This window comes from Corvus hawaiiensis, chromosome 3 (genome assembly GCF_020740725.1).
Source record: "Corvus hawaiiensis isolate bCorHaw1 chromosome 3, bCorHaw1.pri.cur, whole genome shotgun sequence".
NCBI classification, from domain to species: domain Eukaryota; kingdom Metazoa; phylum Chordata; class Aves; order Passeriformes; family Corvidae; genus Corvus; species Corvus hawaiiensis.
Genome location: NC_063215.1, coordinates 22,905,910 through 22,921,600, shown reverse-complemented (window position 1 = coordinate 22,921,600; position 15,691 = coordinate 22,905,910). Strand labels below are relative to the sequence as shown.

The following is a 15,691-nucleotide window of genomic DNA, read 5'->3' as shown; positions in this document are numbered from 1 at the left end:
TCATTGATCACATATATTTCTGTTTTGAAATTTATATAAGAGTTTGAATAATAATTCCAGATTTTTGTTGCTGTAAGTTGACTTCAATGAATTTGATCATTACTGCATTTTTTATTAATTACTCCAAATAATTGGAAAAACAGCATGTGATTGTGGTGGTAAAGGATGAAGAAAGTGATAACTGCATGTGTTTGTTTTGGTTTTTTTTTTAAGTCTGTCACTTCTTCTAACCAATAAAAAACATTCAAATTAATATTTCTGAAACTTTTATTAACTGTTGGAGCTACCTTAGTTTGTCTGTCTTTAATTTAGATAGGTTGGAGAATGTCCAGTACATGTACAATACAGTACAAATACATAAATTTATGCCAAGGTTATTTCCACAGTTTGAATTTTGGGACAAATACTGGATTACTAAATCCCAAAGATTTTTATAAAATTGTTGTATTCTAAAACAGTTCAATGTTAAGATATTCCAGAGTAGTGTGACAAAGCTCATAATGTGATCCCAACTGCCACAATAATGTTTATTAATTTGAAAATGTTTTCCTTCATCAGTTCTGCAGAGAAATATGTAGAGAAGTCTAAAAGGTGACAGAAGAGTAAGACAGTGAAAAAGATAGTAGTACAATATTTTGTCATATTTTAAGCAATCAAATGTGGTAATACTGAAATTCCTAGGGAGGTTGACTTCATTTTAAAGGCCACTGAGTTACTTCCTAAAACTTAATACATTTTTTAAAGTTAAATGCAAAATGTATTATAATATTAACAGTTGAAATATCTAAGGTTTAAAGATATCTCACAGGACAAAAATTTATCTCATTTGTCTTTTGCATTGAGCTTAAACTGCAAAAATCATACAATCATAGAATGTTTTGGATTGGAAGGGTCCTTAAAGATCATCTAGTTCCAAGCCCCCTGCCATGGGCAGGGATGCTAGTCACTAGATCAGGTTGCCAGTGCCCCATCCAATCAGGCCTTGAACATTTCCTGGGATCAGAGGAGAATTGTTGCTTTTTTCTCTGTTTTTTTCTTTTCTCAGTTTTCGAACATAGTTGGATGTTTTAGTAGACTGGTGAAATTAGCATAGTGGCCATGTCTCTGCTATATAATTGGTTTGCAGTAGAGTCCTAAAAAGACTGATCGATGCTGTTGCTATCAATGAGGGAGTTGTGATGTTCGCAACACTGTACTGGTGGTTTGGAGCATTTCTTAGAGGCAAACAGAAGTGTCTCCTGTTCTTCTCCACTCTCAAAAGCAATAATATCCCAGAGTAGCAAACACAGTTATCTGTCCAAGTCCCACCCTCTCTGTACATTCCTTCTGTCCTAGTCTTTCTTCCTTGAATAAGATCTATATTGCTTTCTAAAGAGCTGTGAGTTCTAACCAGCAACACGGCATTGGGTCTCAAAAAACATGTTTTTCTATAAAATTTTCTGTATTTTTCATCATAAAACTGTCTTTCATCCTTCACAATTTGAATTGCCAAGGTGGTTAACTATTAAAGCAATTTAGCAATGTGTCTTTTTATACTGATGAAAAAATGTGTTCTGCAAAATGCCTTACAGTCCAGGTTATCTGCCTGTGCACAACAGGAGCCCGGCGAGGCCATGCCACAGGCCACTGCGTTTGCATTGTGTGCACTCAGTTCTACCCTAGTGCAAACACAGCTGCCAGAGGGACATGAATACAGGTGCAGACTTGAGGGGGCTACTGAGCTGATCAGGACCACTGTGTTTTATTGCAGTCACCTCAGTTTTCCCTTCCTTGTTCATGTTTATTGTGGGCTTGCATTGCTTGTTGTTTCCAAACTGAATATTAAGACTGCTGGAATACAGTACGTTTGCAGGATTCGTTTGTTTTTCAGAAGTTATATGGCTTAACCTTTTTAAATTGACTCATGACCAAAATTATTTTACTTGCTGAGTAGTATTTTCAAATCATTTTTATATTTATTGATATATCATGAAGTGGTATTAATATTTATATTGTGATGCTGCATGCTGTTTATTTCAAGTTTTTAAATAAAATTATTTCATCAAGACACCATCTTCTTTAACTCTTGAATAAAAGGAACACCATTAAATAGATAACATGGGAATTTTATTTCTCCCCATAGATAATGTGGAAATTGTATTTCTGCCCCTTTTGTTTCATTTCAGGTCCTTTAAGTGCAGACACAGACCTTTCAAATCACTATTATGGTACAAACAGCAGTTCGGTTGCAGCTGCCATCCTGGTACCATTCTTTGCTCTAATATTATCAGGGTTCGCATTTTACCTCTACAAACACAGGTATTGTAAATTTTATTTATTCAATAACTTAATAAGCTTTTTGGTTTGATTTCGATAGGTAGCTAGAGAGCACAATGCTAAAAGCTTTTAAGAATATCTTTGCTCTAGAAAGAAAAACATTTCTAGGTATTCCCATGAAGGAGTTCAGTGCAGGGCAGTTCTTAATGGTGTACATTTTGAAAAATGAGTTGCTCTGTTAAGGAGCAAAGACCTATCAACCTTCTTGGTTTGTTAGGCTGAATCAGATTGAAATCTGAGGTCACATGTTCTATTCTTTCATTTTATTGCTTTATTAAATTGAATTTATGCAACTTCTTTAAAAAGTTTATCAGTATTAATTATACAAGCTGAAAAATCCATAAATCCCATGAGGGAACAGCCCATAATGAGACTACTTACAGTATGTGCTGAGTCAGCTAGTGGTTACTATTAGAATTGGCACCACTTAGGTCATATGAAACTTTTACATGTCACTAGATAGTAGAATAAATCCAACAACGTTGTCTGAAATTTGGTTTAAAGCCTGATACCTGTGTATCTTCTGAAAATGTTTTCATTCTGAAAACTATTTGCAAAATAGTTTTTAACAGGAACATGCTTTTTAAACTTTTGTTCTATAATCATGATACCAAGCGTATTTTGCGACTGCAGGAAATCACATACACACTGAAGTCCACCACTGCCCTACAATGCAGTAGACTGTCTGCCTACTTCAGCATTAGATGATTTGGGAAAAGCAAATTGCCATGAGGCTTGAACCTGTGAGCTCCAGTTAAAATCATCCATGTCCTGAAATGCAGTATAGCCTTTTGTTGAAAAAAACTGCTCAGGGAGAGCTGTCAACTATGTCTTCAAACGTGTCATTGTAAGATGCCTTTCTGATGCCTACAGGTCTACATTTTCAGACAGCTCCTGTTCTGCAGTTCCTGTTCAGGCATTCCAATCAGAAGAAGAAATGCAATGAAAATGGAATATTGCTTAGAAAGAGGGGGCAAACTCATAAAAAAAATTATATTGTGACATAGGGGTATATTTTGTAGTTTATGCTATGAAATTTATAATGCCCTTCATGAGTAGTAGGAATAATGTATTTATTTAAGAGAGATAAAACTCGTTTTTTAGACAAGCAGCTGTAATCCCTCTGTTGTCAGTATCTCTGGTACAGCATTGCAGTTCTGCCTAATTTAAATGCATTATACTTGAAAAAGGAGATGTTCCTCATAACTTACTATTTCAAAGAATATTCTTCCTTTTCTTCTATTTTCAATGAATTTCTTCCATTAAACCACAGTTTTTAGAGGGGATATCAGTGTCATATTACCATCAAAAAATTAACAAGTGGACTAGTGATGTAAAGAAACTTTAGGTCAAACTTTATTCTTTTCAAAAGAAAGGATGTTCCAATAGAAAGAGAAAAGAATCTCTAAGTTTTGAAGGGACTTTCTTGAAATTACATTAATTATCAGAATAACAACATGAAATTTTCAAAATGACACAATAATAGTTATGTCCCTAGAGGTTCTCTATAACAGAGAATTTGAATGTCTTAGGATAAAATTTTATGCTTCTGCTGTGCGTATCTCAGACTAAAATCATCTAATTAGAACCAAGGTTGTTAAATCTCTTTTACACAGTTGTACCTTTTATCTGGCAGACAGGGATTACTTAAGAATGAAGACTGCATCTCTATCTTTCTGAGCAAAATTAAAATATATTAACTTACTTATACTTAGGAAAGCTCCTAGTTAACTTCTAAAATGCTCTAGTAGTTATAAAATTAAAATATACAGAAAAGACATATTTATGAGTAACAGAACTATTTGCATATTGTCAATTTCCATTAGTGATATCTTTCGATGATAGCTTTCCCTGTCTGCTATCCAAAACAGAATAATTTTATAAGAAGAATTTGATTTTCAAGAGCCCTTTTCTGAAGTTATATAATGATATTCTAAATTGTTTTACATTTATTAAGCACCAAGCACTTACATTTTGCATTCTTTTATTACCTTTATTGCCCTATTACAATTACATGTATAAAACAATAAACTGATCCTCCTTATTATATTTCTTTAGATACTTCTAGATACTAAGAGATTTAAGGTATTTACAAAATAGTAAAATATAATTCCATAGGATATCACTTTACTGGATAAATCAGAAAATCTGCACAATTCTGGTTTATTTTTCATTTAATTATTGGCTTAATATGTTCTTGAAATGTTGATCTCTCCTTCATGGTGAGAAAACTATCAAAAATAAAAGACTGGTTACTTTCAGTATCATTTGATGCTGAATTGTCAACATTTATGTGAATATCAGGATTTGAGCAATCTGATTAAATGTGTTTGGACAAGGTATTTAGTAGTGTTTATTGTTGGCAGTATTTATGGAGGTAGACAGACATGCTGTGGGAGATCTATCTGGAATAACTGGAGTTGCAGACGCTTACCCGAAGGTTACTACCAGTAGCAGTGCAAGATATTCTGGACACTTGCTGTTGTATGTTGATGGAGTGGAAACATTCAAATGTTTATTTAAGGGTTCCTAATGATAATTTCCTGTCTTTTTTTTTCCCCAGAACAAGACCAAAAGTACAGTACAATGGATATGCTGGACACGAAAACAGTAATGGACAAGCTTCATTTGAAAATCCCATGTATGACACAAACTTAAAACCCACAGAGGCAAAGGCTGTGAGGTTTGATACGACTCTGAACACAGTTTGTACAGTGGTATAGCCTTCAGTGCCCAATATGACTGATTCATAGCCATACCTCTGATGGACAAGCAGTAATTCCTTTGGTGCCATATACCAGTTTCCCTTCTCTTGGCTTTGCTGCTGTAATCTTTAACATCTTCTGTCAGCCTACATGCAGCTAAATTTTCTGGTAAAAACGTGTCAGTCTTCGGGGGATCAGACAAAGAATATTTTTTCATCTTAAAGTTGGATCAAAATGCCTGGCTGCATCTGCTTCAAATCAAGGCACACTTTAAGGAAGACTGCCAAGTCATGCCAATTTGTCATATTTAATGCCTCAGACTTTCATATTTGTATGCGGCTGGATGCCTTTCAATGCATTCTTCTGGGCACTTGGATAAATCCTTTGAGTACTGTGACAAATGATAGCACCAGAGATTATCCCCGGGAATATTCTGAAGAAATAAAGCTCTCTTGAAGGAGTAGACAGCCTTTCTTGAGGTTGCATACACCTGCAAATGCTTTACCATTGAAATCTTGCTAAAATTAGGGAAACTTACAGTGTATTTCATTCATAGGGCAGTTTTGCCAATTCCCCAATCAGCCGTGAATATTGCAAAATGTTAATGCACAATTTTTTTGCACTAGGGTGTAATGGCTGACTGAGTAAGATACTGGTGAAAATATACAGGGTTTCTATACACTGACCATTGTATATAGACATTAACTCACTCTTTGCCAAGCAAAACATTCCACAATAAATTTACTTGGAATATTAAATTGAGCCCCATGCTTAGCGCAGGTTAAAATCTCGTGCAACAGAGGATAATGTTTCTTCTGTCAATTCTTGACTAAATTTCATTGTAAACATGATTACAAGTCACTGGAGACTTTCAACCAGAACAAGAGCCCATTTCTAAGAAATTTTCATTGCCACTATTGTTTTCTTTTGAAATCAGTCATCAATCACCACTGTCAGTATCATACTATTTAACAGCAGGGGGGTTAGCAGCTATTGCTGCTTGCCGTGTACAAATGTGAATAGTAATTTATTTTAGATAGCTCATAAAGCCTGTGAGCCTGTGCTCATAATACAGTCTTCCCTTTTGCATTTTTTTTCCATTTTTCCTTTAATATGACATCATTTTCTGATGTTACATGGAACTAAACCACATTACAGTAGCATATATAAATCCAGTGCAACTTGTTTATAACAAGTTGTCATTCAGTTTCTACTTGGAACAAAGAGAAATATTCAACTATCTTTGCTTTCTGTTTATTTTAAAATTTTTTAAACACACTACTTACTGCTTTTGTACTTACACAGTTTGACAGAGACATTTATACATATAAAGGTTGAGTAATCATTAACATTTGCATAAATTAGAGGTATTATTGAATGGGAACAAACAAAAATGCCATTGGGCAGATTAACGAAATTGAGTTTTAAAATTGGGAAATGACAGTAAATAATGAAGCAAAATCTGGTTTTAGACTTACACATTGAGTTCAAAACACAGGAAAGTTGTTTTGCTTTTCTTCTAATTTAGGGCTGGTTTTTTTGATGCTGTTGTTTTGTTTTAATTTTCTGAATTTCAAAATATGCTAATGTCCAGTTGCTATCAATGCCTGTTGAAAAGTTTTTCTGAACTCCATATGTGTGTAGGTCTGGCTATTATACACAAAACAAAAAGGTAAAATAAGCCCAGTAACAGGTTTTTCAGCTAATGTTGCAGAACACAATGAAAATTTCGAAGGTAATGGTCAGCTTAACAACTACATCTGTTAGATGAAAAATACCAGCAATATAATACAGTATTGTAGGGCCTCCAGCTGTTACATTCTTCATATGAGCAAGAAACTCTGAAGAAAATTTAATAAATAATCCTTTCCAGTCAGTTCCTTGTTCATTTTGTTAGTAGTTTTTGGCTTTCTTTTTTGTTTGTTTCTGAAGTTATTGTGCAGTAAGTTTCATTTATCTGTCCCATCTCAGAGCCCTTCATGTTTCCTGAGAAATAACAGTCATCAGATTAAAGTTGTTGTCTTGATCTTCTCCCACATAGAGGAAGTTGCTTGGCAAATGAAGAGCTTTTGTAGGAAGAGTGGGCTAGGGAGGGAAGCTGTTTTCTGAGTTGAGTTTCTGACAGGTGTTCAAAATTGACATTATTGTATTAAAAATCCTTCTGTAGTAGCAATGGCAGAAAAAAAAATGGAGTTTTGAAAACAAAATACCTAGCTATTATTGATGTTTTCTACTCCTCTCATTACAGTGTATTCTTCAGTGCCCTATCTCACTATGACCGCCAAGGAATGTGTTGGAGGATAAAAGAGAATAGTTAAATGATTTGATCTTTTGTATTAGAGAGCCCAGATTCCGTGAATCCATTATTCAGTGGTTCGTTTTGGGAGGTAATGTAATGACTGCTTATCCTGAGTGAGTGTTCTTTGATCAGGGACACTCAAAAGGAACACACTGACAAATTATCCTAAGAAGTTTGCTTTTAGTGTTGATTAAACAGGAGCTTCATGTTGGAACCCAAGTAAAACAAAAGTATTGTAGCTTAATCAGTTCTGTCCACGCCTTTCAAATTCCTCTCCTTCTCCGCTATGTTTGAGTCTTCTGTTCAGGTTGGATCTCCTTCTCCTGACGTTATTATACAGAGGACTGTGTATGCCTGCACTTATATATGGTGCTTCTACGGAGTGAGACTCTAAAGATGTTGTGCAGTGGCTGGGTAATGGCAGCCAGGAAATCTTTTTTTTGAGATTATATGCAGAAGACTTTTCCCCCAGCGTTGACCAGATCATTATGACAGGCTAATAATACATGCTCTATATTTTTTTTAAAAAACAGGTTATGTGCTTCAAAGCTGTTAAAAACTGCTGCTTGTATCACACATCTTGCCTTTCTCCAGGCTAGCTGCAATAATTTTTTTTCTTGTGTAAAATATTTTGTAAACAAAAAAAGCCGTTATTAAAAAAATAAAAAAAAAAAAAGGTGGGAGGGTGAGGGCGGGGGAACTGGGGAGAACGCCGACATTATGATCAAGTCAATCTAATTTTCATTCCCACTATTCCATTCTGCCATTTCACTACATGCTGCTGTGACATGAAGTAGGTGCAAAAGAACTTTTTGTACAGAGATATATTTTTTATGAAGAATTTGTAAAATTATTAAATATGCTGTACTTTTTTGATTAATGTAGGTAAATTGTTAAAAATAAATGTTTTTACAATAAAAAAAATTGTAATTTTCCCAATAATGTAAAATTTACCATCTTTAGCTGATTTTCAGTTCTGATCCTATTACACTTGTATTAATATTAAAGTGGCCTGTTAAAAATAAACAGTATTCTCTTTGGAAAAAAAAAGAAACAAACATAAAAGACTGTAATATAGCCTGTGCAATGCCACCTACCTTGAAAGCAAAATCAGAGTTCTAATTAAATATTTAATTTTAGATTTTCATCTATTGTGTGACCTATTCTTATCAACTTTGTTCCTTCTATTTCCTTTTATGCTTTTAAATATCAGATACAGATTTTTCATTACATAATGTTTCAATAGAATCTTAATCTTGTCATTTTATGTTCCCAAGCATTATGTAAAATGGAAAAAAAATTCAGGTGCTGTCTAGTGAGATGGGATTTACCTCCCATTATGTTACCAATTCAGATTTTAAAATGAGACTTAAGCTATTTGGTGGGTTTATAAAAAAATAACTGGTTTATTCTTTCACAAGCCTGCATCCAACCCATGAAACTGATGGATAATGTGGAGCCAGAGGTATTTCCAATTTTAACATCTGAGAGCTAGGTCTTCAAATGTACATACTTCAGATGAAATAAAAATGCTTTTTAAAATGCTTTTATACATAAAGATAGCCACATATATATATTAGTATTTTCAGAATCAATATATGAAATTCTAAACACTTCTTAAAATATTTTAGTGTGTATTCATATTTTAAAAAATAGAATTTATTTACTTGTTGACAGCTTAACAAAGAGTCAGTCTTCAAGAACATTCTACCCATTATTCTTTTGAGAAACAGTGGTAGTATATGAGCATGGTTCACTTTTAGAAAACACTAGGATATGCGCATGTCCTTGTTGCCTTTCTCATCTTCACAATCTGTCCTTCTGGTGGTATCTTATAAACAGGTGTTAAAAGTTCCCATCTCTCACAAGGATCTGACCATCCTTCTCACACTAAGCCATAAACTGTAATCACTATCAGTGTAGATATTGAGGCTCTGTCTGACAGGGAGTCATGATTTTTACTTCTTCTACAAACAGGAGTCTAAATATGCTAAACAAATGACCTATTGATCTTTTCACTATTGCCAAATTGCAGTGGCAGCTTTTAAAAATTATTTCCCCTTATGATCTATTGGAAAATGTAGCATAGTATATCTAATTTCAGATTCTACAGAAACCATTCATAGAAAAGAGATATTTTCTGGGTGTTGAGGATACAGTTATGTAAGAGCCACTCTCAATTGAATGTGTAAAGAATGAATGTACTTGTTTTCTAGCTGGCATCTACTATCTTTGTAGCAGCAGTGAGTTCATAAACAGTATCAAAGCATAACAATTGGTATGATTTACTCAAAATGGAAAATGCTTTTTTTTAAAGCTGCTTATAATTTCAAAATCCAATAAACTACATTAAATACTCTGCTGCCTGCTCTAGCACGATACTAACTTGAAACCACAGGACCTTGATGTCACATGCTTGAGAGAACTGGGGTCGAAAGGTGAAAGAAGAAGGTCTTATGCAGGATACTGCCTTTAAATAAGTCAAATAAATTGCTTTTAAGCATGTATCTGTAATGCACAAAAAGAAAACAATAAACCAATCATAGAATAATAGAATCTTAGAAGGGCCTAGGTTGATAAGGCCCTTAAAGATCATATAGTCCCTGCCATGTGCAGGGACACCTTATATGCTTTAGGGATTCAACCCAAAGGCCTTTATTTTTTAGAGTAAAGCAGTATTACAGTTTCAAAACCTTACTGATGACAGTTTCAAACACAAAATGGTTTCCACCAAAGAGCAAAGGATTGTAGTCTGAACCTCACTATGGACATTTAAAAAAAAAAAAAAAATTAAAAATGGTTGCCATATGCCTAGTGATTAGTTATCAGGATTTTATTATATCTGATACCAGGAAGTAGAAGATCCTCCTAATCAGTTATACATATATTTATCTAAAAATATAATTATGCTAAATTACAGATATATGTAGTAAGTTTATAGAAATGTGAATAAGCTTGGAGCCTAATCCACCAGGGAATTTGGGCGCAGTTTTTCAGTATTTAACTTCCAAGTGCGTTTGTTGCTTGGCAGAAGCTTCAGCAACAAGCTATGTACCCACAGGTCATGAAAAAATGAGAAAGGTAAGATTTTGCATGTAAGTGCCACAGAGTCCAGCAAGCTGAGTAGAGCCAGCTGAACTAAACACTAGGAAATTCTAAGGCAAGAGGAATGCTTAAACATCTCACTTTTAGCTTGAGGAACATACATCTTTTCACTAGGATTCATGACAGAAGTAACTCAAAGCTGGGCAGATTAGTCATATCAGTTTGTTATTTTTTTGTCTGGAAGCCCCAAAACACAGTGGAGAGTTAGTTAGTGTTCCTGTTCCCCTTTACACCCAAGAGTGTACTGGTTAAAGTCAAATTAGGCATTTAGGATCAGAGGTAAAATCTTCTTTAGCCTAAGGAGAAACACAGAGTTGTTAATCATAACTAAGATTGCTACAAGCACTCAGCTGTTAAAAGCAGGTCCTGGGAAATTATCAATACCTTTTTCTCCCTGCAGTGCAGTATTTGACATAGTAAAAATTTTGAATAATTCCTTTTGGATTGTGCCTTGCAGACAAAATATGTAAGGAGGAAGAATCCTTTTAACCATGATGTGGGTAAATTAGCATGAAGAATAAAATTGTGTGCCTGGTTGTCTACACAGGAAGAAACAATGGTTAGATTGAATATCAAAACACCCTCAAAACAAAGAGTTTTGAGGATTTAAATTTTTAATTTAGGAAATTAATGTCAAATAGAAACTATAGACCTCTTTGACTCTTAGTGTACCAAAAATTTGAGTTTGCCCATGCTGTGAAAAATCACAAGGAAAATTTCCTTAAAGGAAAAGATTACACAGAAATGCAGTATAAAAGAACACACTCCCATGCTCAGGAACATTCTCTGACACTGCCATATTTTCTAGTATAAATACAGTCTTACATATTCGAGAGCCTCTAAATGCTGAATTGCTCACCAAAAATGCTCATCAAATGAGGTCTATTTTTATCCTTCTATAAAGGGTAATAACCACCTGACTTGGCAACTGTAACTAAAATAGAATAGATGCTCCACCTTAGATGAGAAACCTTCTCCTTTCGTGTATAATAAGCATGGGCAGAATGTGTCCAGCAGACTGAAGGTTTTGACATACCTAGCAGAAGATCATGATAGATCAAGTTTAGTTAAAAGTTAGGTGAGAAGCTGCTAATTCTAAAACAGCTCTAGATAAATCCAAACCCCAAACATGGCCAGCTGAGACACTCTAAGATAGTGTTGAAGTGGGATGTTGATGCCTTAAGAGGCCTCCTAGACACAGAGACCGGACAGGAGTAAAAGAATAAAATAGGTATTTATTTGAAAGGCCTTCAAAGGTACCCCTGGGGAGCCAGAGGCTATTGCCAAGATGGACCCCAAGATGGATGACAGGTCACGAGTTCTTCACACCTTTAGAGGTTTGGTTCATTTGCATAGCAGGGTTAATTCTCCAGTTAAAGATTCAGTTCAATGATGTAATTTCCCCTCTGCTGCCCCCCCCTTAGAAGTTCTTTGGATTATACTTTTTGGGCCTAGGACAGTCTGGGTGACCTTGGAAAGCAGGCCCGAAGAGGTTTTGTTATGTCTACCCAGCACAAGTGAGCAGAAATTAGCAAGCTACGAGAAACCTCAGAGTTAGACTCTAAGTAGTACAGAATCAGGAAAATATAAAACTTAAAACCTAGGCATCAATGTAATAAGTTGTACCTCCAGATACCAGATGTGGTATCTGACTAGAGGCTGTTGGGGCAGTGTGGAGACAATCTGGAAGTTACCACAGTTCTACTGAAGTCCTTTAGTTGCACTTTACTCTTATTATTTCTTGATTATCCATACCCATAATATCCACATAAATGGAGTTTAACAGTTCAGGAATCTAGGCTGAAGGTGAAGATGTGGTTTAGCAGGCTGGTGATGTGTTCTCCCTCTGGCATTCTGGAGGAAGCTGGCTTTTTATCTAGGTCATTAGGTAAGAAAAATAGGTTTGGGAAAGGAAACAAGTAAATGTGAATCAGAAGAGGAGGACATGGAGGAAGAGTCTTCTGTTATTCATCTCAAGGTTTCCACAGGACACAGCACTTATACTGGGTTACAGCGGTTATGGACTCCATGTAGATACACTTCTACAGCAGTAATCCATATGAGAGTGTAGGAAGGCACAGAGAACAGACCTGGCTGAATTATTCATAGGCCACAGCTCGGCAGTAGTATGGCAACCTGATATAGAGCTCCTCCACTAACCTGAAGAGTTGCTCTTTTCCAGATGGACTTGAGATAAGATTCTGGATCCCTGCTCATACAGAGTGGCTTTCAATAACAAAGAAAAGAAAATTAGAGGGATTAACATATTCTGTCTGATATGCTTCTTTCACAGAGACATTGAAGAAGACATCTTGGTCATAAGAGGGGGTTGACCTGAGAAGCTGTGCAGAGACAGGTTGTCAGGTTTGGTTGTTATGAGAGAGCAGAAGGATGAGGCTCTGTTTAGAGCTCTCTGGAAGCAGAAAAATAGTCAGAAAAGGTGGTAAGGGGTCAACTGTGGTAAGGAGTCAACTGTCAGTCCTGATGGTTTTGTTGATAGAGTCATAAGGAAGACAAGGTGGAGGAATGCATCAAGAAGTGTGAGAACAAGGTTGTTCAAGAACCCTTTAGTCTGGAAAGGTTAGATGAAGAAATTTCTAGAGCTCCTGAATCCCTGAGAGAGACTGGGGATCCCTCAAAACAGCCAGGTTTATGCTGATCATCTTTACATTGCTGAAAAAATGAAATTAACAAATAGGAGTTCACTTCCCCTTCCCTCCCTCCCCCTTCCAGCTCCAGCTATCCTTTTTCTGGTACACGATAATTGGATTTTGTTTGTTTTCTGAATATTATCCATCACACCCTCTTAATCCCCTTCTTTTTCTCTCTGCTTTCTCTGTAACTCATTCTCCAGTTTTCTATGACTTGATGAATAAAATATGTAATTCACAAGGATTCTGCTTGCGACTTTTCATTTCAGGGAACAGCAAAGTCTGGTTAAGGTGGGAGATGTATATGAATGGTTGGGAGGGGATTTCAGAGCTTGATATGGTTAGGCAAGGGTGAAGAATAAACAAAAGTGGAGTCAGGTAGGTTGGCAAGGATTTGCATATGAGGAAGGTAAAGGCAAGATGAACTGTTTCATCTATTTCAGGGGTTTGTTTGTCGGTTTTAACTACTGCTGTAATGTGACAGGCTTAGTGCACTGCAGCTATCATGCTTGGGACATAAACAGGTGATCAAGCATGACTTCCCCACTGTGACTCCATACTGACTACTTCCAATCACTTTCCGGTCCTTCATGTGCCTGGCAATGTTTTGCTGAAAACATTTGTCCTATCTATTAGTTGATCCATCCATCCATCTATTTGTTTCATCATTCTGATTTAATGCTGCCTTAGAAAAAAAGTATTAATAACCCTTCCTTTGGCCTCTCAGGATTTTATGCTTTGTCTTTCTTATTTCTACTTTCTTTTAAGTCTAAAGGATGATGAGAATATGACAGCCCTTCATTTCCTGAGTAGCTCAGTACTGTGTCTTCTCAAGTTTGCTTAAAGCTCACTGTCTCTACCGTATTGTTTTTCATATCAATAACCTGCTCAAGTTATGACATTCGCTTATTAACTTTCATTCAAAGAAAGCATTTATGCGTGTGCACTCATGCTCTCTTGTTCTGTCCTCCTAGCATACACATACATGCACATTTACTTTTCATTTTTTTTAAAATCCAAACATTTTTCCTTCTCCCTGGGAACTCACATAGTAGCAAGAAAGCACATATGCCGGTAGTAAGGAAGTAAACAAATTTTTATGTGCTAAAAAATAGCCTTTATAAAGCAGATAAAGTTTTTCTACTTTTAACAATACTTTTTGATTTTAGTAAATTGCGTTTAATGAAAATTTCTTCTACTTGTCCTAAAAAAATTGTTAATCTAAAGTTATCCTTGGGGGAGGTCCATCAAGTAGTCTATAGTAAATGGCTTATTGTCCTATTTGCACCTCCTGCAACCCCTGTCTGAGTATCTCAATTATAACTGGTTTTAAAGTTTATTCCTTATTTAAAGCCAGGAATGGAATGAGAAATTGAATGAAAAGAAAAATCTAGTTCCCCTATAGTCTTGCTTACTTTTCTTTTAGTCATGTTTTTATTTCAATGAATCATTTATTTTCAGGAAATTTCCACAATACTGCTGTTGCTAGTATTCCAGTCATTGTCAAAAGGTTTGTGCAAGACTCAAGAAATTAGTATAATTTGCTAAAAATTTAAACCTTTCCTGAGAAAGGTATCATTGGGCTTTTACTTACTTAATTTCTTTTAGAAGTTTATTTTCAGGTGAACATCTGTCCATATCCATACAGGATGTATGTATGTTAATCCACAGAATGACAGATTCATGTAGGTTCAAGGATATTCAAGAGGCCAAACTCTCCCTTAAAGCAAGGCCAGTCCTCATATCTGATCAAAATTTCCCATATTCCAACATGTCTGTTGCTTCTTATCCTTCCGTTGTGATGAAAGTCTGGCTTGGTAGATAATGGAGTGATCTCCCTTTAAACTTCTTTAAGGCTCCTAAGTTCTCCTGGCCTCTCCTCATGTGCGATACGCTCCAGATAGTTACTGAAAGTAAAACGAAAGGCTTGACCTGTGCTAATAAATAAAACAGCACCAAAGATCACTCTCTTGTCCTGAAGATAAGCTGTTTTAGCAAGGATCATGCTTGTATAGCTGGAAATCAGAAAACCAAATTAAAACCTGAGTCTGAGAGTAGAAAAGAGAAATATCTGGAAGGGTTTTAGGAATTTCTTTCAAAAATATTAAGCTAATCTATTGCTAAAAAAACCCACTTGTGAACTAGGGAACATTCAGAAGAAATGAGACTTTAAAAGACTATTCCTTGTTAAAAAGGAATTTCTGATCTTTAGTTATAGCATCACCTTTTTTTTTTTTTTGCCTGCAGGTGAATTAAATGGTAGTATGTTGAATCCATTGCCCTATTTCTCACAAATCTCATACAAGTACAATTTTTACCCATAAGCAAAGATGATTTTAAAGGTCATATTAAACTGAATCATTAATCAACAAAAATCCAGAAATGTCTAATATTTAGTGCACCTGCTGCATTTTCTTTCAGGTTTTCTCTAACTACCTACACTAACTAAATGGTATTGCATAGAACAACATTTTCATTAAATACTGCAACTGATGAAAATACAATATGTACTGTACAAACTTTGCAGCATATACTAATCACCACAGATGATATAGAAAACCCTTTCAATTGTAGAAATCTTTAGAGCACAGATTTCTTTATGGTCTCTTTACTTT

At 35.3% G+C, this 15,691-nt stretch overlaps 1 protein-coding gene across 2 annotated transcripts in view; it reads left to right on the top strand.

Annotated features, from left to right (window-relative positions):
• The window catches only part of CSMD1 (CUB and Sushi multiple domains 1), a 1,116,955-nt gene extending 1,108,488 nt beyond the window's left edge, over positions 1–8,467 (top strand). For both annotated transcript variants that reach the window (XM_048295968.1, XM_048295967.1), the window contains 2 exons: positions 2,166–2,298; positions 4,880–8,467. In XM_048295968.1, coding sequence (XP_048151925.1) covers positions 2,166–2,298; positions 4,880–5,039 — 293 coding nt within the window. In that variant the 3' untranslated portion in view covers positions 5,040–8,467. The remainder of the gene's footprint in view (positions 1–2,165; positions 2,299–4,879) is intronic.
• The last annotated feature ends 7,224 nt before the right edge of the window (positions 8,468–15,691 follow it).